Raw genomic sequence first — 27,856 nt, forward strand, 5'->3', positions numbered from 1 at the left:
TTGAGGCTTCAGTGAGCTATGATTGTACCACTACATTCTAGACTGGGCAACACAGCAAGACCTTTTCTCTAAAAAAAAAAAAAAGTCTCACTCTAACAAGGCTACATACTGAATAATTCCAACAATATGACATCTAGCAAAGGCAAAACTAGATGAAGTTTGTGAAAAGATCAGTGGTTGCCAAGGTTTGGGTGGAAGGAGTGATAAACAGGTGGAATGCGGGATGTTTAGGGGAGAGAAAATATTCTGTACGATACCGCAATGGTAGATACATGTCATACATTTGCCAAAGCCCATAGACTAAATAACACTAAGAATGAGCCCCAGTGTCAACTAGGGACTTTGGACGATGATGGTGTGTAGATGAGGTTCGATTATAAAAACTATACCCCTCTGGTACAGGATAGTGAGGGAGGAAAGCTTTGCACATGTAGGGGCAGAGGCCTATGCAAACTGTACTTTCTGTACAATTTTGCCATGAACTGAAAACTGCTCTAAGATGTAAACTCTATTAATTTTTTTTTTTTTTTGAGATGGAGTCTCGCTCTGTCACCCAGGCTGGACTGCAGTGGCACAATCTCAGCTCACTGGAAGCTCCACCTCCCAGGTTCACACCATTCATTCCCACTCCTCCGGAGTAGCTGGGACTACAGGCACCCACCACCATACCTAGCTAATTTTTTGTATGTTTAGTAGAGATGGGGTTTCACCATGTTAGCTAGGATGGTCTCGATCTCCTGACCTCGTGATCCGCCCACCTCGGCCTCCCAAAGTGCTGGGATTACAGGCATGAGCCACCCCGCACAGCCAAGTCTATTAATTTTTTTTTTTTTAAAGAAAAAAACAGAAAAACTCTCTGGCTCCTGTGTAGAGAAGAGATTGGGGGCAGGCAGAGGAGAATGCGGGCCAGTTAGGTTTTTCTATTTTCTTGCTGGGCTCTCAGGGGCAAGTTATAGAAGCTCTGAGAGCTTCAGTTTCTTCATCTGTGATATGGGGACAAGAATATAAAGTGACACAGTGTGTGGGGAAATGCCTCACAGAAAGCCTGGCACAGGGCAGGCATTCAATTCATGCTGGCGGAGTGGGGAAGAATGACAATGCGAAGAGCCGCAAAAGGTGTCAGGACACAAGAGCTCTTTGTGCAGGCACAGTGGGCATCCTGTGGTGCCGTTTTGTGGCAGGTCTCACTGTTTATTGGCAGGAACAAATAAAAATAGCAAAAGTCTCGCTCTTTAACGGGAGAGGCAAAACAAGCGTATGTTCCAAGCATAAAGTTGTGTTTTGTGCTTTGATGAAAATCGACAATAATCATAGCTAAGATTTATTGGGTGCTGACTATATGGCATTGTTGCAAGGCATGTTTGTGAGCGTTTAATGTGAATTAGCTCATTTCACTCTCCCAACCATAACTTAGGTTAGTTTCTATTATTATCTCCATTTTGTGTTTGGGGAAACTGGGGCACAGCAAGATTCGTTAACTTGTCCAATGTAAGTGACAGCACTGGCTTAAGAGAGAATCAAAAGATACAAACCCGAGCTAACAGAGGAAATAGGATGAGCATGCTTAGAACAGTTTTGAAATAGACAAAAAAGACGAGTCATAGTCATACTCAATCATGTAGAAAGCAGCATGGTGTAGAAGTTAAGAGCATGGATTTAGAATAAGCCAGCCTGGATTTAAATTCTGGCTTCTCCACTTTTTGGGTAACCTCAGGCAAGTTATTTGGCTACTCTGTGACTCAGTTTCCCCATCTGTAATATGGGGATAGTAACAGGCCCTATCATGTGGAGTTTTTTTTTTTTTTTTTTGAGACGGAGTCTCCCTCTGTTGCCCAGGCTGGAGTGCAGTGGCGCAATCTCGGCTCACTGCCAGCTCTGCCTCCCAGGTTCGTGCCATTCTCCTGCCTCAGCCTCCCGAGTAGCTGGGACTACAGGCGCCCGCCACCACGCCCAGCTAATTTTTTTTTTTGTATTTTTAGTAGAGACAGGGTTTCACTGTGTTAGCCATGAGGGTCTCGATCTCCTGACCTTGTGATCCGCCCGCCTCGGCCTCCCAAAGTGCTGGAATTACAGACGTGAACCACCGTGCCTGGCCCATGTGGAGTTGTTTTGAGGATTAAGTTGGAAAATGCATGGAAGCTCACTAGCTTATCACATTATATGGCAAATAGTAAGAACTTGATACATGTTTGAAAGCAAAGGAAGGCTATAGAGATTTCTAAAAGAGTAAATTTGGAGCTTCAAGCAAGGAGTGGGGCTCAAACTAAGGTCCCAATCAACAGTTCTCATATAACCAGGTGCTGCAGCTGGTGGCTGCAAATATGAAAGCAACTTGACCTCTGCCTTCAGGGACCTGACAGTCTGGTGGGGAAGGCAGGCTCAAGTGCAAGTTATTTTTTTAAAAGCAGGCTATAAGAATTATTCATTCAATGAGAACACATGGACACAGGGAGAGGAACATCACACACTGGGGCCTGCTGCAGGGTGGAGGTCTGGGAGAAGGATAGCATTAGGAGAAATACCTAATGTAGATGATGGGTTGATGGGTGCAGCAAACCACCATGGCACATGTATACCTATGTAACAAACCTGCACCTTCTGTACATGTACCCCAGAACTTAAAGTATAATAATAATAAAAAAAAGAATTATTCATTCAACCAAAATAGTGCCATTCATTGTAAGTACTAGGGATGGAGTGAATTATTTACAAAACAGATAAAATTCCTGCCCTCAAGGGGCTTATATTCTGGTGCCAGAGGTTGGGTAAGGAACATATAAGCAAGCATAGCAGTAGCAGTGAGGGCTGTTAAAAAATAAAGCAGGATGAGGGTATAGAGATCCACCTATGTTATTCTGGGTAGGATGGTCAGAGAAGGAAGTGGTAATATTTGAGTAAGGCCGAAATGTAGTGAAGGGGTAAGCCATGTTAATATCTAGGGGGAAAGTTTTCCAGTTGAGGGAATAGCAAGTGCAAAGGCCCTGAGGAGAGAATATGCTTGACCTACACAGAACAGCAAAGGATGGAAGTACCATTGTGGGTAAGGGGCAGGAGGGTGGAGAGGCAGCAGAAGCCTAGATCATATGAGGTTTTGCAAACCATAGTCAGGATTGTAAATTTCATTCTAAGAGGGATGGGAAGCCCTTGTAGGGTTTTAAACTTGCATTTGGCATCTGATTTAGTTTCAGAAGAATCACTCTGGCTGCTGTGTAGAGAATAGATTGAAGGGGGAAATGGTGGATTAGCATGTCTTCAAATTCTTTGGCCCTCCTTCCACTGAGAGGTGGGGTGTCCTTAAACCTAGGTTTCCCCTGTGCCTGTCTTTGACCACTAGAATGAGGGAGAAGTGGTGCTGTGTAACTTCTGATGCCAGTCCTTAAGATACCTGCAGCTTCTGCCCCTCTTGTAATGTGCCCTCTTGAAAACCAGCTACCACACGAGAAATCTGACTATGCTGAGACCACATGGCTGTGAGGAAGCTCAATAGCCACGTGAAGGAGCACCAAGGCAACAGACTGAATGTGAAGTTTACTTGGACCTTCCAGCCCAGCCAAGCCACAAGCTGAATGCAGTCAAGTTAGTCATCCCAGGCAACACTGCATGGAGCAGAAGAACCACCCAGCTAAGCCCTGCCCAAATTCCTGGCCCACAGATTGAAAGCAAATAAAATGGTTGTGGGTTCACACCACAAAGATTTGGGGTAGTTTGTTCCACAAAAAAACTTTATACAAATCTCCACTTTATAAATGAGGATACAGATCCAGAAAGGAAATAATTACTGTCAGTAAGTGGTTGAGCTAGACTTTGAACCTATAACTTCTCTAGGCAAGTTCAATTTTTTTTCTTGGTTTATGACTTTTGCTAAAATTTCCACATTTATTTTAAAACCACATAGAACAAAATAAAATCATACAACATGTTATTCTGTGTTTTAGTTGCCTGCATGCTGCTATTTTTCCCAGGCTAGCTGTGCAATGGCTTTTAAAGTGGGGTCTGTAGACCCCTGGTGCTAGAGTCACTTAGGCGAAGCTTGAAAACATGCAAACTCCTGGGTCTCACCCAGGAATCTGACTTTCTGGTACCAGGGCACAAGCATTTGCATTTTAATAAGTAGGGTAGAGGTTTCCTAAATTATTCACATCACGAAAGGTTTGAATGTCAAAAAACTAGTGGATCAACAAGCCCTCAGGAAGCAGATGGACATTTTAAATGAAGATAGTTTGCAAACAGTAAATGCAAACTGCAAATGGAGCACTCCATCCCTGTTGTGGGGCTTTCCTCACTACACTGTGTTGCCTGGGTGAGGAGGGGGCCCTAAGATGGTCTCCCCCCAACTCTTCTCCCCATGAGGCTCATCTCAGGGAGCAGGGAAGGGTGTACAAGACTAGTTGTGGGGTATGAGATGAAGCAGGGGTAGAGGGAACATTCAGAGAGCATTCACTATATTTCAGGCACTAACAATTGAAAGACTTCCTCATTTAGTCCTCAAAAAGAGGCATTCTTTCCATTTTACAGTTAAGGAACCTGGGAGTCAGAGGTAAGATTACTTGTACAAAGCCACACAAACAGCAAACGGGAAGTCAAGATTTGAACCCAGGACTGCCAGACACCAATGCTAGTGTTTTTTTCCAATATTAAGCTGTGTCAACCAGGTGGAAGGATCGTGTGATATGAAATAATATCAGAACTGGAGACCCACTCCTCCACTTGTCAGCTATGTGGCCTCGGAAAAGCGTCATTTCACTTCTTTCAAAGGGAGGATGAAATGTCCTACCACTGAGAAGTACTGGGTACCCAACAGCCTTTTAGTAAAAGGTGATTGCTTCTGAATGAGAAGATGCCAGGATGCCAAGGCCAAAAGTCTGAAGTGGCCACCGGGCAATTTCTCCCACAGTGGCATATGTCAGGGCAGGACAGGTTCTTAGGCGGTGGTGGAGTGGGACCCAGAGCTGGAGTCATTCCGGGTGTGGCTCCAGCACATGGGAAAGTGCACAGGGTCGGCGGGGCGCAGCCAGCAGACTCACAGTCTTTCCCATCCCCAGTTTCTGTGATTCTGGGAATCAGGAGCCACACTGTTTTTCTCTGTCGGACCCGAGCTCTCTCTCCCAGGGGAGTTGGCAGATCTGCCGCTGGCCTGTTGGCTGGAGGTGCACAGCAGCGGAGCCTGGCATCGCTTTACAGGCTCACACTGCCTCTTTCTTGTGCTGCTTTCTTCCCGTTCCCACGCCCCACCTCTGCAAGTCCCCAGGGATCCTGCTTTCTCCGGCAGTGGCAAGGGCAGAGGCCCTGGGTGAAGAGATTAGATGGGGGCTTCCCCCTCCAAGGCTGCTCTGCTGGGCCCCTGGACGACCCTAAGTGCCTGACCTTGCAGACCACATCCCCGCCTGGGGACACAAGGCTGTGGGTGGTGTGCTGTCAGGAAGTCTGTGCCTGGTGCAAGCCAAGGCCTGACTCCCCTCAGCCGTGAGCTTTTCACTTTGCAGAGTTGTAGGATTCTTATTCATGCAAAGAGTCGGCTGGTCATGAATGCCTTCAGCAAAGATTTAGGCATTGTGCCAGGTGCTGGGGCCACAATTCGGAAAAACAGCTTAACTTGATCCTCAAGGAAGGTTCAGTCCAGGGGGAGACGGGGGAAGTAAATAATAATTACCCTCCTGAATCAGTTATAGTACAGGAAGAGCAGTAAGACCAGAACACATAGCTGTTGGTGAAGGGCTGATGCATTCCTTCATTCAATGAACAAATAGTTATTGAGAACCTGATATGTGATATGGGAATATAGTGGGAACAAAGCAATCTTTCTGGCTATCTAGACCTTCTGTTCTAGAAAAGAAACAACAAAATACATTATACAATAGCATATCTTATATCTCTATATTATTTAATATTATATGTCTCTGTAATAGCGATCTAGCTAGAATCACTTCAGGCAGTGATAAATGTTTGAAGGAAAAAAAATGCATAGTTGGGCCTAGAGAGTGCGGACAGCATGGTCTGGCAGGGTCTCCCTGAGGAGGCAACATGAGATCAGAAACTCAGTAGAAGGTGCATGGGTGAGAGTGGTCACATTTGCAGAAATGTTTCAGGAAGAAGGAGAACTAGCAAGCGCCAAGCTAGTAACACAGACACCATGGACATGCTTTACACATACCACATCTATGAAGTGAGGACTCTGTCCCCACTTCAGGTGGGGAGGCCAAGAGCTAGAAATAGGGAGTGACTGATCGAAGGCCTTGCAGCTTGGAGAAGGCAGAGCCGGGATCCAGCCCAGGCGGTCTGCTTTGCCTACACAGGTGGCCTCTGTGCCATGAAGCCAGGCCGCCTACCTGGGCTAGTCCTAGACGCTTTGTGAGCTCGGAGGTGGGCACCAAATTCAACTTCAGGGAGGGAGAGAAGCGGGCACGGAAGCACAATCTTGATGGATGAGAGCAAGGTACGCGCCAAGCCAAGGAAGTCTCTGCCTTTCTCCTTCCCCTCATTTGGCCCCCAAGCTGCCACTTATCTGTGTGCATGTCCACCCAAAGTTGAGAGACAGGGAAGTTCCACCCTCTATACACACGGGGCTCGCTCTGCTCACTCTGTTTTCCTCTCCACTCAAGTCACCTCCTCAGGAGGCCTTCCCTGCTTCCCACACCTCAAATACCAACTTCTCTGTTGCTTTTGCTTCACCTGTTTCTCATGACCTGCCCTTAGCCCACATATCTGCTTACTTATTGATTGTTTTCTGCAACTCTAGTATCAGCTCCACAGGAGCTACTGTCTATTTCATTCACCACTGTACCCTCTGTGTCTGGCACATAATGAATGAAAGGAAGGAAAGGAGGAAGCAGCTTAATGCATACAGAGACATTTAGAAGAGATGAAGGGAACACTTTTCCAAACACACACACAGGTACCTGGGAGTGAGTGCAGGAACTGTGTTCTATGTAATGTTTGCTGGAGCCTGGCACTCGAAATTTGCCTCTAATAAATTCTGTTGAATGAATGGATATCTGGAATTTGAAATTAAAAGTTCAGGAAGCCCAGAAGAATCTGGGCAATTATGTATGAAATAAGGAGTAAAGAAATGTTATTATAAAAATTAAGTTTCTTGATGGGATGTTAGAGAAGTCCCAGGATAGAGATTCAGGAGTCAAGGGCTAATTGTGGCTCAGGAGCTGATATGCTGGGAGGATTTGGAAAAGCCACCCTCCTCTCTTCCCTAAGTCACAGTTTGCCCATCTGTAAAATGGGGACACATAGAAAAGTCTAAGGGGCTCTTCTGACTCTGGAACTCTAAGATTTTATAGACCATCCCCTCCTCTGGGACAAGCCCATGCATCTCCCTCTTGCCCCAGACATCCTCCCTACAAACAGTAAGCCTGGGTGGGAGCTGGGGAGGGGGAGGATCTGAGAGTCTCTGATGCCTTTCGTCAAGGTCTTGCGTTACTGATGCTTCCTGGCTCCCGCTCTTCAGCGCTCTCTGAGGTCTGACCTTCTAATGAGCGGATGCACATTATCAGCCGCTGCGGTTTGAACGGGTGCCTATAATTTAGTGTTGCCTAATGCTGGAAACTGAGAGCAGAACTTGCGTAATTAGATTGGGGTCTCATTAACGTCTGCCTCCTCGGGTGTTTTTCATTCTTGGTTTCTCCTGCCCTGTATTTGCAATCCCTTCTGTCTGTATAAACATGGCTGTCCCTTTTTATCTCTCCCTTGTGGAGCCAGGCTAGAATTTGGGTCCAGAACAGCGAAGGCACTCACAAAGCATGAATTTTAACATGCCCCGGGATGGCCCCTGCTCTGCTTTCTAAATAGAGAACCTGGATGTCTGGGTTGCGCTTAAGCACCTCGAGCTGGCTGGCTGGCCACCCTGGGTTTGGGTTTGGACAAAAACCAGAGGAAGGAGGGCTATCAAGACAGCTGCTGCAAATACTGGTGATTTAACCAACTTGTGTACAATGCTTGGCCATTTACAAAGCACTCCTAGAATCCGATCTTGTAAGCAGGGACTTGGTCTATTTTGTTCACTGGTCCCCTAAGAGTTATTCTCTTTTTGTGCCCTCCTGACCCCATTCTATGCTTTTTCCACTCTTCTCTGCCCTGCTCTGAGCTACAGGAGATGGGTCCCTGTGGGCAGCATCAACTCAGCTCCCTTGCTGAAAGGTTTCTGCTTGCCTTTGGCCAAAGTGAGGCCCCAGCAGGAGACTGGAAGGCAGAGGGAGAGAATGGGGTGGTACTTCTCTCTAGTGCCCATCGTGCTTTAGTGCCATGACTTTGAAGGTAGCTGAGTTCCTCCCCAGTTATAGCTTCAATGGACCAGCTCTCCTGCTCAAGTCTAGATTAAACCTACTAGATTTAGTCTAGTAATTCTATTTTCTCCTTTTGTCCCTTCACCCCTAGGGATAATGGTTTCCATCTGTTGTCAGATTCTAAATACCTCACGTTCCCTTAGCCCCTCACACTCCTCTATAAGTTGCCCCTTCCTTAAAGTCTCTTTATTTAGACCATTTAGGGGTGAATTCTGTCTTTTGCCTGGTCCCTGTCTGATACAATACCCAGTGTCTGAAGTGGTCCCTGGAACACAGTAGGTCCTTAATAAATGTTTGTGGAATGAATGCACAAACTTTTCATAGATGACATCTCATGTCATCCTTACAAAAACTATGCAAAATAATATTATTACCTTTTACAGATTAAAAAACACTGAGGCTCAGAGAGGTAAATTCTCATACCTGAGCAATAGATTTTAAGGGAGGGCAACACTCCCATACTGTACCCTGAATGAGCTGTAGCTTCACTCTGCACCCTGGAGAAATCTCTACATACTGCTGCTTTCTGTACAGAGACTGAGTGTCCACTCACGCCAGCCTGGTGTGGGCTCAACAGGACCAGAGGCTGGTGGAGTGGACAAAGATTCGAAGACACTTGGAAATTCACTTGGTATAGAATCAGAGACCTGGGTTCAAATCCAAGTGGTGCTACTTTCTAAAAGTGTGATCTGGGGCAATGAAATCAATGACAATGATTTAACTGTCCCAGTTGTGACTCAGTTTCTTCCTCTCTAAATGGAGCTATAATAATTATTATTACACACTTAATTTAGTGATTATCCTGATCCAGGCATTGTGTTTAGCATTTCACATTATACTAACTCATGTAATCCTCACTGCAACCCTATGAGGAGGTATTGTTATTATTATTATTAGGAGGAGGAGGAGTAGCAGTATTACAGATAAGTTGCTGCCCACGGTCACACAGCTGCTGTCACCGTGGCAAATCTGGGATGTCCACCAAGGCAGCCTGCAGCCTGCTCCAGAACTGTGTTCTTAACCTTCAGGCTATACTGGCTGCCTACATTATTATTAGGCCATCTCATGAGTTCATAACAACTAGGTAAGAAGACCATCTATGATGGGCACTTAGCACAGCCCTGGTGCACAAGGCGCCATCAATAGTGGTGACTGACTTTTCCTTGTTCCCCACCTAAAAGTCAGATGCATGGACCCTCTCCATATTTTTCTTCCATGTCGTTGTTCAATTGTACTCTTGCGTGGCATTCATAGTAGGAGACATATGGCTTCTTTAAGCAGCTCTGCCCCTTGCCACACACAGGCCTTGGAGCCAGACTGCCTTGGGCTTGAATCCTAGCTTTGCCACTTATTGGCTGGAGAACTGGATGTCATTACCCCATCCATTGGTGTTTCAGCCTTTTTATCTATAAAATGGTGATTTTAATAGCACACACCCTATAGGGTTGTTGAAAGGATGAAATGAGTTAATTCATGTTAAGTGCTTGGAGCAGTGCCTAGCACGTAGGAAATGCTATAAAAGTGTTTGCTAAATAAATAAAAGTTCATGAATTTTGTATGTGCAATTCAAGCTGGCTTAAACAAAAAGGGATTTTTTTTGGCTCAAGTCTGGGGATAAGTCCGGATCCAGGGCCTTGAATAACATCATCAGGGCATCGTCTCTCTGCTTGGCTGTGTGTTCCTTTACCTTGGCTTCATTCTTGGCAGATTGTTCACTCAAGGAGAGAGATGGCCACCAGCAGCTCCAGACATACATCCCATCCGCTCTGTGGTCCCAGCAGAAAACATGTGCCTTTCATCCAAGAGTTCTGGCACTGGCCTGGCTTGGGTCCCAATGAGATATTCCAATTGACTGGGGCCAGTCATGTGCCATCAGCTGCACATACCACACAGACTGCAAGTTGGGGAGGGGGTCACCTCAGTGGAATCCTAGGTGCTGTTTGCCGAAGCAGAAGGAATGGAAGCTGGAGAAAGCCAGCAATGATCTTCTCTGCCATCCATCCTGGTCACCTATATTAGTCAGGGTTCTCCAGAGAAACAGAACTAACAGGATATATCGAAGAGGAGATTTATTATGGGGATTGGCTCACATGATTACAGAGGCTGACAAGTTCCACAAGATGCTGGCTGTGAGCTGGAAAACCAGGAAAGCTCATAGTGTGATTTGGTCTGAGTTTGAAGGCTTGAGAACCAGGAGTGTCAACCGTATAATTTCCCCCCAGTCTATGGCTGGAGTCTTGAGAATTGGGTGGCTGCTGGCATCAGTCTTGAAGTTTGAAGGCCTAAGAACCAGGAGCTTTGATGTCCAAGGGCAGGAGAAGACAGGTGTCCCAGGTCAAGAGAGAGAGATTTAGCTCTTCCTCTGTCTTTTTGTTCTAGTGGGACCCCCAACGGATTGGATGCTGCCTGACCACACGGTGAGGGAAGATCTTCCTTGATGAGCCTACTGATTCCAATGCTCTTCCAGAAATATCCTCACAGACGCACCAAGAAATAAAGTTTTACCAGCCGTCTGGGTAAATTAACCATCACATCGCCATTCCTGAAGTTGCTCCTTGTGAGCAAGACTTCGGGAGATCTAGACCTTGGTCACAATGCATACTGGAAGTGCTTACAGGCAATTTCAATACAATGTCTATGTGTCTTTGAAAGAATACACAGCAAGTCAAGAGCACTGTTCAACATTCCTATTTTGGGAGACCATAGCTAGGACTTGTTATGGCCCTATATGCCTGTGGAAGATTCCACTGTTTTTATTTATTTGTTTATTAAACTTTTATTTTAGGTTCAGGGTTACATGTGCAGGTTTGTTATACCAGTAAACTTGTGTCATAGGGGTTTGCTGTACAGATTATTTTGTCACCCAGATACAAAGCCTAGTACTCAATAGTTATTTTTTCTGATCCTCTCCCTCCTCCCACCCTTCGCCCTCAAGTAGGCCTCAGTATCTGTTGTTCTCTTTGTGTCCATGAGTTCCCATCATTTAGCTCCCACTTATAAATGAGAACATGTGGTATTTGGTTTTCTGTTCCTGTGTTAGTTTGCTAACAGTAATGGCCTCCAGCTCCAACCATGTTCCCACAAAAGACATGATCTCCTTCTTTTTTATGGCTGCATAGTATTCCATGTATATGTACCACATTTTCTTCATCCAGTCTACCACTGATGGGAATTTAGGTTGATTTCATGTCTTTGCTATTGTGACTAGTACTGCAATGAACATTTGCATGCATGTGTCTTTATGGTAGAATGATTTATATTTCTTTGGGTGTATACTCAGTAATGGGATTGCTGGATCAAATGGTACTTTGGGAGATTCTACTCATTCCCCCCACTGAAGGACACACTGAGTCACAGGCTACTTAGTGTGTGTGCACATTCTCATGGGTCTGACATCCTGTAACAAATCTTGCTAAAGTGAGCTACCTGGCTGAGATTGTAAGCACCATCCTGGGCATGAGACAGAATAAATCTCAACAGCCATATGGGTCCCTGAACCCAGGCCTTTAGCTATACTGGCACTGTCTTCACAGCCCTGGCTACTCAAAATGTGATCTTCCAACAGCAGCATCAGCAGCATCCAGGAGCTTGTTCACATCCTTGCTGCTCAAACTGAGCCTGCAAGACCAGATGCACTGGCTTCACCTGGGAGCTCAAAGAAAACTCAAAATCTCAGGCCGTACCTGAAGACATAATGGATGAAGATCTGCATTTTAACATGAGATCTCCCAGAGGTGTGTACACACATTAAATTTCAAGAGGCACTGCTACATTCATTTTCTAGGGCTGCTGTAGCAAGGGACCACAAACTTAATGACTTTAAACAAGAGAAATTTATTCTCTCATGGTTCTAGAGGCTAGAAGTCCAAAATCAAGGTGTTGGCAGGCCGGGCTCAGTGGCTTATGCCTGTAATCCCAGCATGTTAGGAGGCCAAGGTGGGAGGATCACTTGAGCTCAGGAGTTCGATACCAGCTTGGGCAAAAGAGCAAGACCCCATCTCTACCAAAAATTTAAAACTTAGGCAGGCATGGTGGCATGTGCCTGTAGTCCCAGCTATTCAGGAGGCTGAGGTGGGTGGACCGCTTGAGCCCAGGAGGTTGAGGCTGCAGTGAGCAGTGATCGCATCACTGTACCCCAGCCTGGGTGACAGAGAGAGACCCTGTCTCAAGGAAAAAAAAAAGGTGTTGGCAGAGTTGGTTTTCTTTCTGAGGGTTTGGCAGGAGATGCCTGTCTCCCAGCTTCTGATGATGGTCAGCAATTCTTGGTTTGTCAATGTATCTCCCCAATCTCTGCTTCCAACATCACAGGGTGTTTTCCCCGTGTCTAAATTTCCCTCTTCTTGTAAGGACACCAGTCATATTGGATTAAGGGCTCACACTACTCCAGTATAACTGCATCTTAATCATCACATCTGCAACAATGCTATTTCTAAGTAAGGTCACGTTCTGAGGTACTACGAGTTGAGACTTCATCTTTTTCCGGGGGAGCACAATTCATCTCATAACAACTGCCTTCAAAGTCTGCCATTCCTGAATGCTGGAAGAACTGCCAATTAGCAAATACCTGGAACATTTCTGTAACTTTATTTTTGTAAACAATGCTGTAAATTCAGGAAGAATATGGCAGGTCTAGAATAAGACTTGAAGATGTCTATTTTTGCAAAGTGATTCTTGTGTTCAGGCAGCATACCTAGGAGTGTCCTCAGCTTTTCAGCCCGTCCTGCCTCAGTGCAGGGCCATGTTGAGAACAATCTGGGGATGTTTCCTACTTTGGCTGCCACTAGAATCATGAGGGGAGCTTTCAAAATACGAATACCTAAATCCCACCCTCAGAGATTCCAGTGTAATACGTCTGGGACACTGCTTGGGTATCAGGATTTTAAAATAATTCCTAGGTGATTCTAATCTGTAGCTAAATGTGAGGACCAATGGGATAGTTGTTCTTTTTTTTTTTTTTTTGTGGCAGGGTCTCAATCTGTCATCCAGGCTCACTGCAGTGGCTCACTGCAGCATCCGCTCCCAGGTTCAAGTGATTCTCATGCCTCAGCCACTCAAATAGCTGAGACTACAGGCACACACCACCACACCTGGATAATTTTTGCATTTTTATTAGAGACAGGCTTTTGCCATATTTCCCAGGCTTGTCTCAAACTCCTGATCTCAAGCAATCTGCCCACCTTGGCCTCCCAAAGTGCTGGGATTACAGGCGTAAGCCATTGTGCCAAGCCGGGATAGATGTTCTTGTTTTTACCTGTTACAAATGAAGGAGATCCAGCCACCCTTCCAAATAAGGAAGCAGGACATGAGTACAAAAAATACCAAATATGAGCACAGATTCCTAAACAATAGCATTTTAGGCTTTTTATAGTTCTTGTGTGCAAAATGAGGGTGCTATGGAGAAGTACATGAATGTATATATTTAGCATTATTCTCCTAATCTCCAATAATCAGGAACTTCTTTATGTCTCCTTATACTTTTGTCCATTTTTGAAGTATATCTTGAGGTATTTTTATATAGTGCTTATACATTTAAAATTATTTCTTCTAAGTAAATGAATCTTTATCATAATAAATTACTTCCTTTTCCCTAGTAATGCTTTTCACCTGTGAGTCTATTTTTTCCCCCAGACATTAATGCAGCTGCATCAGTGAGCTTTCTTTTGCTGCACAGTTGCATGGTATATCTTTCCCCTTTCTTTAACTTTCAAATTTTCTATATGCTTATATTTTAGATGAATGTCTTGAATGGAAAACATTTGGATTTTTAAAAAGTTACACTGATAACTCTTCTCTTTAATTAGTGCATTTAGTCCATTTACATTTAATGTAATTATTGGTATACATACACTGGTGACACAAATATTTAACAACTCCCAGAGTACTTTGTGGGGTTTGCAGTTCTCACAAATGACCATGAGAGGGCGAATCCAGAAGATGCACAGGCATTTATAGCCTTGAAGAGACAGGAGAAACCAGGCATTCACTCTCTGGGGTTCCACTACTACTTCTGAGGTTCTTCCCTACAATGTCTGGGCATCCTCTGGCCAGGGGAGAACAAGAATATGGGCTTGGGGACAGGAGTGTGGTGGACTGAGGGACACAGGAACAGTCTCATGGGGTTAGGGTGGCTGAAGTCACTCAGTAGGCTCAAGGCAATGGCTATTTACCTACCGGTATAGAAAAGTTTCAATATTTTAATAACCAGCACTGCTGTATAAGCAATTCAGAATGATATCAGATTAGACCTGCTGTTATATTGGGTGTAAATCAACCATTTACTTTGTGTTATTTACAACACCTGTTCTGTGTTGATTTTTAAAGCCTGCTAATAATATATTTACTTTTTTTTTTTTTTGAGACAAGCTCTTTCTCTGTCACCCAGGCTAAAGTGCAGTGGCGTGATCACAGCTCACTGCAGCTTTGACCTCCCCGGGCTCAATCAATTCTCCCAATTCAGCCTCCCTGAGTAGCTGGGAGGATTTCCGCTATTTTTTTGTATTTTTCATAGAGATGGAGTTTCACCATGTTGCCCAGGCTGGTCTCAAACTCCTGAGCACAGGCAATCCACCCACCTGGCCTCCCAAAGTGCTGGGATTTACAGGCGTGAGCCACCACACCTGGCCATGTTTACTTTCTTCCCTGACAATACAAAGGCCTCAGAATATCTTAATTCCATTTACCCTCAATCTCTACTAACTTAATGTTGTATATTTTAATCCGTCATATATTTTTAAATCCATAAAATTATTTTATTGTCTTTTGAAGACAATACCTACTAACACCACTTTCTTTGCCCTTCATATAATCTTGCAGCTCTATGTTAATCTGAGATCATTTTATTTTTGCCTAAAGTACATACATACTTTACAGTTTCCCTTTGTGAAGGTCTGTAAATGTTTTTATTTTGCCATCATTCATAAAAGATGTTTCTCTGAGGATAGAATTATAGGTTGGCAATTAATTTCTCTCAGCACACTGAAGACATTTTTCCACCACTGTTCTCAGGAAGCTGCCAGTCTGTTACTTTAACAAAAGTACAGATGTTCCTTAACTTACAAAGGGGCTGCATCCCAATAAACCCATTGTAAACTGAAAATATCCTAAGTTGAAAATGCATTTATTGGCCGGGCGCAGTGGCTCACACCTGTAACCTCAGTACTTTGGGAGGCCAAAGTGGGAGGATCATGAGGTCAGGAGATGGAGAACATCCTGGCTAACACGGTGAAACCCCGTCTGTACTAAAAATAAAAAAAATTAGCTGGGCATGATGGTGGGCGCCTGTAGTCCCAGCTACTTGGGAGGCTGGGGCAGGTGAATGGTGTGAACCTGGAAGGCAGAGCTTGCAGTGAACCGAGATCGCGCCACTGCACTCCAGCCTGGGTGAAAGAGCGAGACTCCGTCTCAAAAAACAAGAAAAAAAGAAAATGCATTTATTACCCCTAACCTACCAAACATCATCACTTAGCCTAGCCTACCTTAAACATTATCAGAGCACTTACATTAGCCTACAGTTGGGCAAAATCTTTGAACAAAAAGTCTATTTTATAATAAAGTGTTGAAGAGCTCACGCAATTTATTAATGTTCTGCCGAATGACTGTCACTTTGCATCATCACAAAGTCAAAAAATCATAAGTCAAACCATTGTAAATTGGGGACCATCTGTAATCTGCCTTTTTCCCTCTGGCTTTTTCTTTCTAAATATCACTATTGAGTCTTGGTGTGGAATTATTTTTATTTATCCTGCTTGAAATTTGCCAAGCTTCTGCTTTCGGTGGTTTGGTATCTTACCAAAACAATCATTTCTTCAAATACTGTCTCTGCTCTATTCTCTTTTACCTCTCTCTTTTGAGATTCTGATTAAATGAATATTAGGCCCTCTCCTAGAATCTAACAGTCTTTCCTGCACCTCCAATCTTTTTCTCTCTGTGCTTCCTTCAGGATAATCTCTTCAGCTGTACCTTTCATTTCATAAACGCTTTTTCAGCCGTGTCTAATGTGATGTTAAACACAGTAATTTTGATTACTGTAGTTTTCATTTCCAGAAGTTGTGTTTAAAAAAAAAAAAATGGTTGTATCGGCTGGTCGCGGTGGCTCACACCTGTAATTCCAACACTTTGGGAGGCCAAGGCCGGGGGATCTCCTCAGGTCAGGAGTTTGAGACCAGCCTGACCGACATGGCAAAACCCCGTTTCTACTAAAAATACAAAATTAGCCTGGTGTGGTGGTGCATGTCTGTAATCCCAGCTACTCGGGAGGCTGAGGCAGAAGAATTGCTTGAACCTGGGAGGCGGAGGTTGCAGTGAGCCAAGATCATGCCATTGCACTCCAGCCTGGGCAACAAGAGCAAAACTCCATCTCAAAACAAACAAACACAAAAACCTGGTTATATAACTTTTTTTAGTGTCCTTTTCTCCACAGATATCTCCATACCTGATTTTTTTCAATTTGATATGTATAGTTTTTAAAAATAACCTGTGTGATAATTCTAATGTCTTCTGTCTTTGAGGTTCTGTCTCCATTGTCTATTGTTCCTGTTTCACCTGGTTATCTTTGACTACGTGCTAGCTATTATACAAAAAAATTATTTGAAAGATCATTTGAAGCCTAGCTTGAAAGTGCCTTCCTTTACATAGGATTTGCTTTTATTTCTGGCATGTCTGGGATCACCATAAACCAAGTTCAATGCTTGAGGTTTCCTGGAGGGCCGGGGTATTCAAACTGCAATTCAAGCTGCGAGTACTTGTGAGGGCTCACCTACTTGTAATTCATGTTCACCTAGAAGCTGTAGTCCTTTGGGGAATCTCAGCTTATTGTGGAGAGGGTCTACTGTTACACTCCCTATTGTGAGTGGCCCTGAGTGTTGATTTCTGTCTCCCTTGCCTCCACTAAGCTCTCAAAACCAGTTGCAAATTTGGCTGACCTAGTGAATACTCTCAGGATACAGGTGGCTTTGTACTCATTTACCTGTCTGGGTTTTCATTTTCCCATCAGTCTCTTCCTGGTAATTCCTTACTGTCACACCAACTCTTAGAAGGCCTTTAAAGACTGTAATTATTTAGTATCAGTTTTTACGTTGTTTTCAGGGGAAAAGCTGGTCCAAATGACCTAGCCCACCGTTACTGGAAGTAGGAAGCCAAATGTCTTTCATGGCATACAGTAGGCACTCAATAAAGAATGGCTGAATTAGTTGAATTATCATAATTTCCCAAATGATATGGTTTGGCTGTGTCCCCACCCAAATCTTATCTTGAATTGTAGCTCCCACAATTCCCATGTGTCGTGGGAGGGACCTGGTGGGAGGTAATTGAATCATGGGGGCGGGTCTTTCTCATGCTGTTCTCCTGATAGTGAGTAAGTCTCAAGAGATCTAACGGTTTTATAAAGGGGAGTTTCCCTGCACAGGCTCTCATTCTCTCTTGTCTGCCATCAGGTAAGATATGCCTTTCACCTTCCACCGTGATTGTGAGGCCTCCTCAGCCACGTGGAACTGTGAGTCCAGTAAGCCTCTTTTTCTTTATGAATTACCCGGTCTCGAGTATATGTCTTTATCAGCAGTTTGAAAAAGGACTAATATACCAAACATGCACCTTTTTTTTTGGATCTGTCTTTATTTGCAGAGGCTGTTTCCTACTCTTAGGATATACTTCTCTTTCCCTACACCCAGTTTGAGAATGTCCACATTCTACCATTGGACCAGGCTCAGAACAAATGTTACCTTTTCCTCAAAGCTTTTCCTGTTTTCTCTCCTTCCCCAAATCTGAATCCTGTCTCTTCCTTCTCTAAACCCTCATGAGACCTAGTGTGTATCATTCTCTGGGTACTTAACTCGATAGCAATGTATTCATACATGTGTTTATCTCGCCTATGGATTTATACATTCTTGTCATTTTTGGCTTCTGAAGAAACCCCTCACTTGCTCTCCAATTCGGCATAAATTACAAACAGATTTTCTGAACATATTATGTATTTAGTGCTTTTAGTTTTGGTCTACTTGGAGAAGATTCTATGAACACTTAGTCTGCCATATTGCAGGAAGTTGAATTTCATTTATTCTAATAAACCTTCCATTCGTACCGCACTTCAGAGTTAACAGGGTGCTGTCATACATGTGAGTTTCTGTAAACTTTTAGCAGCCTCTAACTTCAGTGCATATCATCATGCTGCAGATTAGAAGTAGAGGACACAAGAGACTAAATAATCTGCCAGAGCAGAGCCTCAAAGCCAGAAATGGAACCCAAGTCTTTTCTCTCCAAGCCCAGGGCTCACTTAGGGACACCACAGGTGCTGCCCGTATGATATGTGCCACTGGTCATTACTACTGCAACCACACCTGGGAAGCAGACATTCTGTACAGGAAAGTACATGTGGCAAAGGAGTTAGGTCGCAGGCAGTGGACGGAGGGGTGGGCTACATGAGGTTCCACGTACGCAATTCTCAGAAGGTTCTGCATATTTTAGTCCTACTTACCTCACCACTTTGGTCCCATTTCTCACGACCTGCATGTCCACCATGCAGCCCCCAGTCACATAGGCAGCTAGGTTCAACTCTGAGAATTCAGCCTGAAGAATAAAGCAAAGCAAAAAAGGATTCATCAAATACCAATGGTGGTAACAACGGTTAACACATATTGGGTACTTAGAGGTACAAAGTACACCTTTAAAGCTCCCCTCAAACTTAGGAAGTTGCCAATATTATTTTCATCTTTCTTTTTGAAAGATGAGGAAGCTGAGGCTCTAAAAGGCCTGGTGGATTGTCCAAGGCAGCACAATTAATACAAGGCCAAACTGGATTGAAGCCCATGTGTCTCTGATTCAAGGACCTATGCTTTTAATCCTTGCTAATTTCTGCCTCTTTGAAGGTGGAAGAAGCAATTCCAGCTCCAAGACCAGAACATGCCAGATGCTGTTTGATGGGACATTTCCTCTAGATTTTCTTACCTTCATGCTCTACAGTAGTATGGCATCATGACTCTGTGATTATTTATCTCTATTAATGGACCCACCCCCCACCCTGGTCATATGCCCAGTTTTCTTCTCTTGGTAATGGCCCCTCCTCTTGCTCCATCCATCTGGTTACAGCAGCAGCACCATGTTTGTTCACTGACATACTGCCCTTTTGGTCACAGTTGATGGGGTAAGCATCTGACTCGGGGTGGAAGAATGAGATACTCTTCCCTGAGAGTTTGAAACTGATGAGTGAGTCATGCAGTTTCTTTCTAGGTGGTTGTATCTTTAATGCACAAACCACGTTTTCTGTCATCTGCACTGGCAAAGCACAGAAAACCAGGGTGGAGAGAGACAGAGAGAGGGAGGAATGTCACAGTCACCAAGAGAGGGGCAGGGGCAAGAGATGGGGATGTTTATGTGCCAGCTACAGACCTACCTTTGGATTTTGTGAGTTCATCTTTTGGGTTGCCTATTTGTTTAAGTGAGCTTTCGTGGATTTCTGTTGCTTACAACCAGAGTCCCATGGAATACATCCCTCTTACCAGATGACATGCTCCCTGGGATTTCTCACTATAACCACCTGTCTTAGTCTCCCAAGGCTGCTGTAATAGGTAGCTTTAACAGCATAAATTCATTCTCCACAGTTTTGGAGGCTAGAAGTCCAAAATCAAGGTGCTGGTAGGGCTGGTTCCTGCTGAGGGCTATAAGGGAAGGATGTGTTCCAGACCTCTCTCCTTGGCTTGTAGATGGCCATCTGCTCCCTGTGTCTTCTTACATTGTCCTCCTTCTATATCCAAAGCTCCTCTTCTTATAAGGACACCAGTCATATACACTACCCTCACTTTAATAGCCTCACTTTAACTTCATTACCTCTTTAAAGACCCTATCTCCAAATAAGGTCACATTCTACTGTGGGTTAGGACTTCAACATATGAATTTTGGGGGTGACAAGTCAACCTATAATGCTATCGGCTAAAATGCATAGCACAAGACTGTGCCTTATACACAGTAGATGCCAAAAGCAATTTCTTTGGGTTTAATGGATAAACATAACCACTCACATGTATGAGGCACTCACTATGTGCCAGGTACCGGCCTAAGCATTTTACATATATGAATTCATTTAATCCTCGCGCTTGTCCAGATGAGGAAATGGAGACAGAAAAAGATCAAATAACATGCACAGCATCATATAGTAGGTAGCAGAGCTGGTATTCAAACCCAGGCAGTGTGGCTCCAGGGCCTGTGTTTTTGTTGTTGTTGTTGTTTTCAGACAGAGTTTCATTCTTTCACCCAGGCTGGAGTGCAGTGGCTCAATCTCGGCTCACTGCAACCTCTGCCTTCCAGTTTCAAGCAATTCTCCTGCCTCAGCCTCCCGAGTAGCTGGGATTACAGTTATCTGCCACCACACCCAGCTAATTTTTGTTTGGTTGTTTGTTTTTTAGTAGAAAGGGGGTTTCACCATGTTGGCCAGGCTGGTCTTGAACTCCTGACCTTGTGATCCGCCAGCCTCGGCCTCCCAAAGTGCTGGGATTAGAGGTGTGAGCCACCACACTCAGCCAGCCCTGTGCTTTTAACTGCCACACTCCATGGCCCCCACTGTTCAGCTGAATGAGGCATTAGGTGGCTTATAACTGGGAACTTTAGGGACCTAAAAACAACCCACTTAAAGAAAAAAGTTTAAATTGAAGGGAAATATCATTTCATGGCAACTTAACTGTATCTCCTTGGAGTCATTTAACAGGAATTATGACCAAAGACCCAGCCATCTCCCCAGATAGCATTAGAGCAAACCGGGAGTACTTACGCCTCTTGCTGTACTTAATAACCTCATTATGCTGCGGCAAGGCGAAAAGAAAAGATCACTGTGAATGAGTCCAGGTTAGTAAATAGTGGTAATGACCTAGTTATTAAGTTTAATGCCTTAAACATTCAGTCCCATCATGTTCAAGATTCTTAGTTGGCAAGGTCACAAGGAAGAATTAAGAAGAAAAGTTGTTGCTTATGTGCACAGATAAAAAGACATTAGAAGAAAGTTGCAAAACAGGATACCCGGTCACCAAATATATGCAGAGAGGGAGTGAAACAGAATCTTGGAAGATAGAATCTCTGACTCAAAAGTGGCGAGGACCCAAGGGCTGTCTCGCTGCCCAAATGGAAAGAGAGATACCTGGAGAGAAGTCACACTCAGGCTTGGATGTACAAGTTAGAGGTTCATCTTGTTCAGATGTGGGTGTCTAGAGTTATTTCTCAGTTGTGGTTTATGAATAATTACAGGAGATAACTGCCTGGGTTGCAAGGTAGCCAGCTTCCATGGGATCAAGCAGAAAGGTGGCCTAGCAAAGTAAAAGGGCATTCTTCTGTTATTTAACTGTCTAAAACCTTCAGCACCATAGAAATGAACACAGAGGTGTCCAAACCACCTTCCCTTCAAGATAGCCTGATAGCCTTTCTGGTAGAATATGAAAGAGCAGCCATTTGGAAGACTCTCACAAAAATTGTAGTGAATTGAATTGTATTCCTCAAAAAGCTATGTCCAAGTCCTACCCTCTGATACCTGTGAATGTGACCTCTTTGGGAACTAGGGCCTTTTCAGATGTAATCCAGTTAAGGATATCAGATGAAATCATCTTAGACTGGTGGGAGTTGCGGGGCAGGCACACTAAATCCACTAACAAGTCCTTAGAAGAGAAGAGACGAGGAAAAGACAGAAAGACACAGGAAAGAAGACCACGGGAAGATGGCAGCAGAGATGGAGTGATGCTGCCACAAGCCAAGAAATGCTGAGAGTCACTAGAAGCTGGAGGAGCCAAGGAAGGTCTCCCCTGGAGCCTTCAGAGGGTGTGCAGCTCTACTGAAACCTTGATTTGGGAATTTTGGCCTCCAGAACTGGAAGAAAATAAATTTCTGTTGTTTTAAGCCACTAAGTGTATGGTAATTGTGGAACCTAGGAAATTAAAATAATAACTTTGGGAATTGAATGCAATTTCAGTATCATATTCAAAGTCACCAGGGCTCGAAGAAGATCAATGTGGCCAGGTAAAGCTCCTTTATTCACTTCACCAAAAACATGCACATAGAAATCTGCACCTAGACTCATTCTCTCTCTCTCTCTCTCTCTCTCTCTCACACACACACACACACACACACACACAATAACAAATTAGTTATTCACCTATATCGCAAAAAACGCTATTATCAGAATTACTTAAATATTCTGCATGAGCTAACCTTTTCACCACAAATTATTTTGACCTCTAAGGCTTTTGGTATGGTATTTTTTTTTTTGAGATGGAGTTTCACTCTTGTTGCCCAGGCTGGAGTGCAATGGCGTGATCTCGGCTCACTGCAACCTCCACCTCCCAGGTTCAAGCAATTCTCCTGCCTCAGCCTCCTAAGCAGCTGAGATCACAGGCACCCGCCACCGTGCCCAGCTAATTTTTGTATTTTTAGTAGAGACAGGGTTTCACCATGTTGGCCAGGCTGGTCTAAAACTCCTGACATCAGGGCGATCCACCCGCCTCAGCTTCCCAAAGTGCTGGGATTACAGGCGTGAGCCACTGTGCCCAGCTGGTGTGATAACATTTTAATACTACACATTAGGCACTGTGGTATGGACAAATGAGTACTCAGAGAGACTACATTCACATGTAAGCTGTTCAATACACTAGCTGATGAGTTTAGTGAAGTTACTGATTTGAATATCAATTTCGACGTCTTTAAAACAGAGGTAATGATATCAATAATATCTATCTTTAAATGTTTTTGTGATGATTCAAGACAATGCATATGAAACATCCAGCACAGGGCTGAGACTCAGTAAATAGCTGCCATTATTATTTTCAAATATTCCATTGTCTTAGTAAGCTTAAACTGAAAGCATCCAAACGGGTGTACCCTGAAAAAGAACAACTCCTTCAAGTATTTATAACATATACATTTAAAAAATATATGGAGGTGTGAAATGTAAAGACTTCTGCATATGGCAACAATGAAGTACCAGAGATTACATATACATTCCCATCTTAAACAACAATAAAGCCAGACAAACTGCATTACATATCAGTTTTCAGGAACTAGACAACAGGCATTTCAGGACTATGATTCCTGTAAGAAGGAACAAAATTATCCCTATATTTATCCTAGCTTACCGCCTAGAGGCAGTTTCCAGGCAGCAGAACAGCATGGGAGAAGGCAGAGTTCATCAGTTTCACTGAGTTAAGGATACAAAGATTGAAGTTCAGAGTAGCCATGGCAGCTAAAATTTGCAGGACAGAGTATAGGAAAAGATGCATCTGCACAGAAAAAATAAAACAAACAAACAAACAAACAAAAAACCTCACAAACTCCAGGGAGATCTATGTCTTTCGCTGAGTAACTAATTTGAGCATACATGAAAGGAAAGTAATCAAGGCCAGGAAAAAGCCATTAGGAAACAATCTCCAGAATCCACAGAGCTGGGAAAAACCCACGTGCTCACCAGCTAGAGGGTAAAGACCTTGTCAAATGGGTAGGTTACTCAAAATTTCACAGTGGGACTGAATTATCCCTGGCCAACAGCATGCTCTGGATCTAGGACGACCAGCTTGTCCTGGTTTGCCTTGGGCTTTCTCAGCTTTAAAACTAAAAGTCCCATTTCTCAGAAACTCTTCAATCCCAGTTTTACAGTGAAAGTCCCATGTCTTGGAAAACTCCTTAATCCCAGGCAAACTAGAATAATCAATCACTCCATGTAGATCTGTCCCAAGAAAAGCTTAAAAGCAAGTCTTGAATGGATCAAGTTTATTACAAGTAATTTAACTGCATCTCAGAAAAAACTAAACCACTGTTTAAAGGAATCTAACAAAACCCAGCACCCAACACATCACATTCACAATGTAAAAGTAGTGACATTCAATCATAAATTACAAGGAATGCAAAGAAGCAGAAGAATATGACCCACAACAAGGAGAAATCAATGAACAGAAACAGACGTGGAAATGGAGAGATGATGGGAAGAGCAGAAACGGAAGTTAAAACAACTGTTATAAAGAGGTTCTCAAGAATGTAGATGGAAACAATACAATGGGAGAGAAAGAAACATATTTTAAAAATTAAAAATGAAACTTGTAGAGATAAAAATTATAATATCTGAAATAGAAAATGCACTGCTAGGCTTAACAACAGATTAGACACTTGTATCAGTCTGTTCTACACTGCTATCAACTACCTGAGGCTAGGTAGTCTATAAAGAAAAGAGATTTAATCAGCTCACAGTTGTGCGGGCTGAACAGACTTCTGCTTCTGGGGAGGTGTCAAGAAACTTACAATCATGGTGGAAGGCCAAGGGGGAAGCAAGCACTATCCTCACATGGCAGAGAAGCAGGAGAGAGAGAGAGCAAAGGGGGAAGTGCTACACACTTTTAATCAACCAGATTTTGTGAGAACTCTATCATGAGGACAGCAAGGGGGATGGTGCTAAATCATTAGAAACCACCCCCATGATCCAGTCACCTTTTGCCAGGCCCCACCTCCAACAGTGGGATTACAATTCAACATGAGATTTAGGTGGGGCACAGAGCCAAACCATATCATGCTGCTGAAAAAAATGCTAGTGAACTTGAAGAGAAAACAATAAAAACAACCCAAAATGAAGTACAGAGACAAAAATACACACAAAAAAAAGCAAAGAAAGAAAAAGAGAGCAGAACCTCAGTGAGTTATGGGATAATATTAAATAGTCTAATATATGAGTAACTAAAGTCTCAGTAAGAGAAGAGGTAGGGACAGAAAATTTAAAAAAAAATGGCCAAAGTTTTTCTACATTTAATGAAAACTGGACCTAACAAGTTCAATGAATCATAAGCAGAAGAAACAAAGAAAATAAACAGCAGGACATATAATAATCAACTTATTAAAAACCAGTGGTGAAGAGAAAATCTTCAAAGCAGCCAAAGGGGGGAAAATACATTTTATATAAAGAGAAACAAAGATAAGAATGATAAACAGCTTCTTGTGAGAAAATAGAAAACCAGAAGATAGTAGTAAATCTTCCTTAAAGAGCTAAAAGAAAAAGAAAACCAGGCTGGGCACGGTGGCTCACGTCTGTAATCCCAGCACTTTGGGAGGCCGAGGCGGGTGGATTACAAGGTGAGGAGATCAAGACCATCCTGGCAAACACGGTGAAACCCTGTCTCTACTAAAAAATACAAAAAAATTAGCCAGGCGTGGTGGCGGGTGTCTGTAGTTCCAGCTACTTGGGAGGCTGAGACAGGAGAATTGCACGAACCCGGGAGGCAGAGCTTGCAGTGAGCAGCGATCGCGCCACTGCACTCCAGCCTGGGCAACAGTGTGAGACTCTGTCTCAGAAAAAAAAAAAAAAGAAAGAAAAAGAAAAAGAAAACCAACCAAAAAACAACTGTCGGTATCGAATATTATACCCAGTAAAATTATCTTTTAAAAGTAAAGGCATAGGCCAGGCACAGTGGCTCATGTTTGTAATCCCAGCACTTTGGGAGGCCAAGGCGGGTGGATCACCTGAGGTCAGGAGTTCAAGACGAGCCTGGCCAACATGGCAAAACCTCGTCTGTACTAAAAAGTCAAAAAATCAACAAGGTGTGGTGGCACGCACCTGTAATCCCAGCCACTTGGGATGCTGAGGCACAAGAATCACTTGAACATGGGATGTGGAGGTTGGAATGAGCAGAGACTGCACCACTGCACTTCGGCCTGGACAACAGGGCGAGACTTTGTCTCAAAAAAAAAAAAAAAAAAAAGTGAAGGCACAATAAAGACTTTTCCAGACAAAGAAAAGTTGAATTTATTGTAAGTCCAAAATGTGTTAAAGGAAGCTCTTCAGACAGAAGGACAATGATACCAGATGGAAATTTGTACCAATACAAAATAAAGAGTTCTAGATATGGTAAATATGTGGATAAATACAAAACCCTTATTTTTCAGTTTAAAAATATCCTATAAAAGATTATTAACTGTTTAAAGCAAAACATTGCAGGCATCATGGGAGTTTATAACCTGTAGAAGTAAAATGAACAACAACAAGGACACAAAGAAAGGGAATGAGAAATGGAAATATACTGCTGAAAGGTTCTCACACTATATGTGAAGTGGAATAACACTATTTGAAGGTAAATGTTGATGAGGTAAAGATGTACATTTTAAACCATAGAACAGTGCCTTGAAAAGGAAATATAGATAAAATAAATAAAGTATACAAATTTTAAGTTTATAGCTTGATGAATTTTCATTTATTTATGCTGTGTAATCAATCCTCAGATCAAGATATAGATCATTTCTAGAACCCCTGAATCCTCCCTCATCCTCATTCCAGCTGATCTCACCCCCACACCATGATGCTACCAGTTTAATGTCTTCTATCTCATAGATTAGTTTTACATGTTCGTGAACTTGCTATAAATGAAATCTCACAGTACATGCACTTTGGTATTTGCCTTCTTTCATATCTGTGATTCATCCATGCTGCTGTGGTTAGCAGCAGTCATTCTTTTTTAATTTCTGTGTAGTATTTCATTGTCTGAATATTCAATAATGTGTTTATCCATTCTGCTGATGGTAGACACTTTATTTCTATTCATCAGCTACTAAGAAAAGAGCTGCTATGCACCTTCTTATACATCTCTTTTGGTGGACATATACATTCATTTTCCTGGGGTATATACCTAGAAGTGGCATTGCTGGGTCAGAGGATAGGCATACAGGATTTAGAAGATACAGATGGAGAATTTTCCTAAGTGGTTTTGCCAATTTACATACCGTTAGCAATATGAGAATTACAGTTGCTCTGTGTCTTTTTCAACACTTAGTATTGTCAATGTTTTTAATTTTAGCCATTCTTCAGGTGGGTTATGTAGTAATAGTACATTGTAGTTTTAGTTTACATTTCTCTAATGACCAATGATACTGACCACTTTTTCATGTGCTAATTAACAATTTAGGTAATTTCATTTGGTGAAGTGCCTGTTCAAGTTTTTTGTTCATATTTGTATTCTTGTTTGCATTTATCTTATTAATTTATAAAGGTATCTCAAAATATATTGTAGATATGAGTTCTTTGCTGGATATATTCATCTGGAAATTTCTTCTTCCATTCTGTGGCTTGTCTCTTAACTTTCTTAGTTTTTTAATGAAGAATATATTTATACACACACATATGTATATATGAAGTACAATTTAGTATTTTTTTTACAGTTAGTGTATCTATTGTCTTTAGCTTAAAAAATGTTTGCCTATCCCAAGGTCATGTAGGCACTCTCAATGTTTCCTGCTAGAAGCTTCTCTGTTGAGTATTTCACATTTAGGTCTGTAATCCACCTAGAATTTTTAAATATATACTATGTGAGGTAGGACCGAATGTTCAATTTTTTTCATATGGTTATTCATATACTTTGGTACCATTTATTGAAATGAGCACTCTTTCTCAATAGAATTGCATGGGTACCTTTGCCAGCCACCAAGTCACTTCATAGGTGGCAGTCTATTTCTAAATTCTCTATTTTATTCTATTTATCAATTTGTCTATCCTGTTTCAAGTTGTCACAATTAATGTAGCTTTACAGTGAGTCGTGACATCAGATAGTATAATATTCTAAGACAGAAGTGAC

The 27,856-nt window shown here is 42.9% G+C and overlaps 1 protein-coding gene across 8 annotated transcripts in view; it reads right to left on the reverse strand.

Moving 5' to 3' along the window:
- Positions 1-27,856, reverse strand: part of SYN3 (synapsin III) — a 553,389-nt gene that overhangs the window by 408,358 nt on the left and 117,175 nt on the right. For all 8 annotated transcript variants that reach the window (XM_031005415.3, XM_019018272.4, XM_019018273.4 and 5 more), the window contains exon 4: positions 18,760-18,851. In XM_031005415.3, the coding sequence (XP_030861275.1) occupies positions 18,760-18,851 (92 nt within the window). The remainder of the gene's footprint in view (positions 1-18,759; positions 18,852-27,856) is intronic.

The sequence above is a fragment of the Gorilla gorilla genome, chromosome 23 (genome assembly GCF_029281585.2).
Source record: "Gorilla gorilla gorilla isolate KB3781 chromosome 23, NHGRI_mGorGor1-v2.1_pri, whole genome shotgun sequence".
Lineage (NCBI taxonomy): Eukaryota > Metazoa > Chordata > Mammalia > Primates > Hominidae > Gorilla > Gorilla gorilla.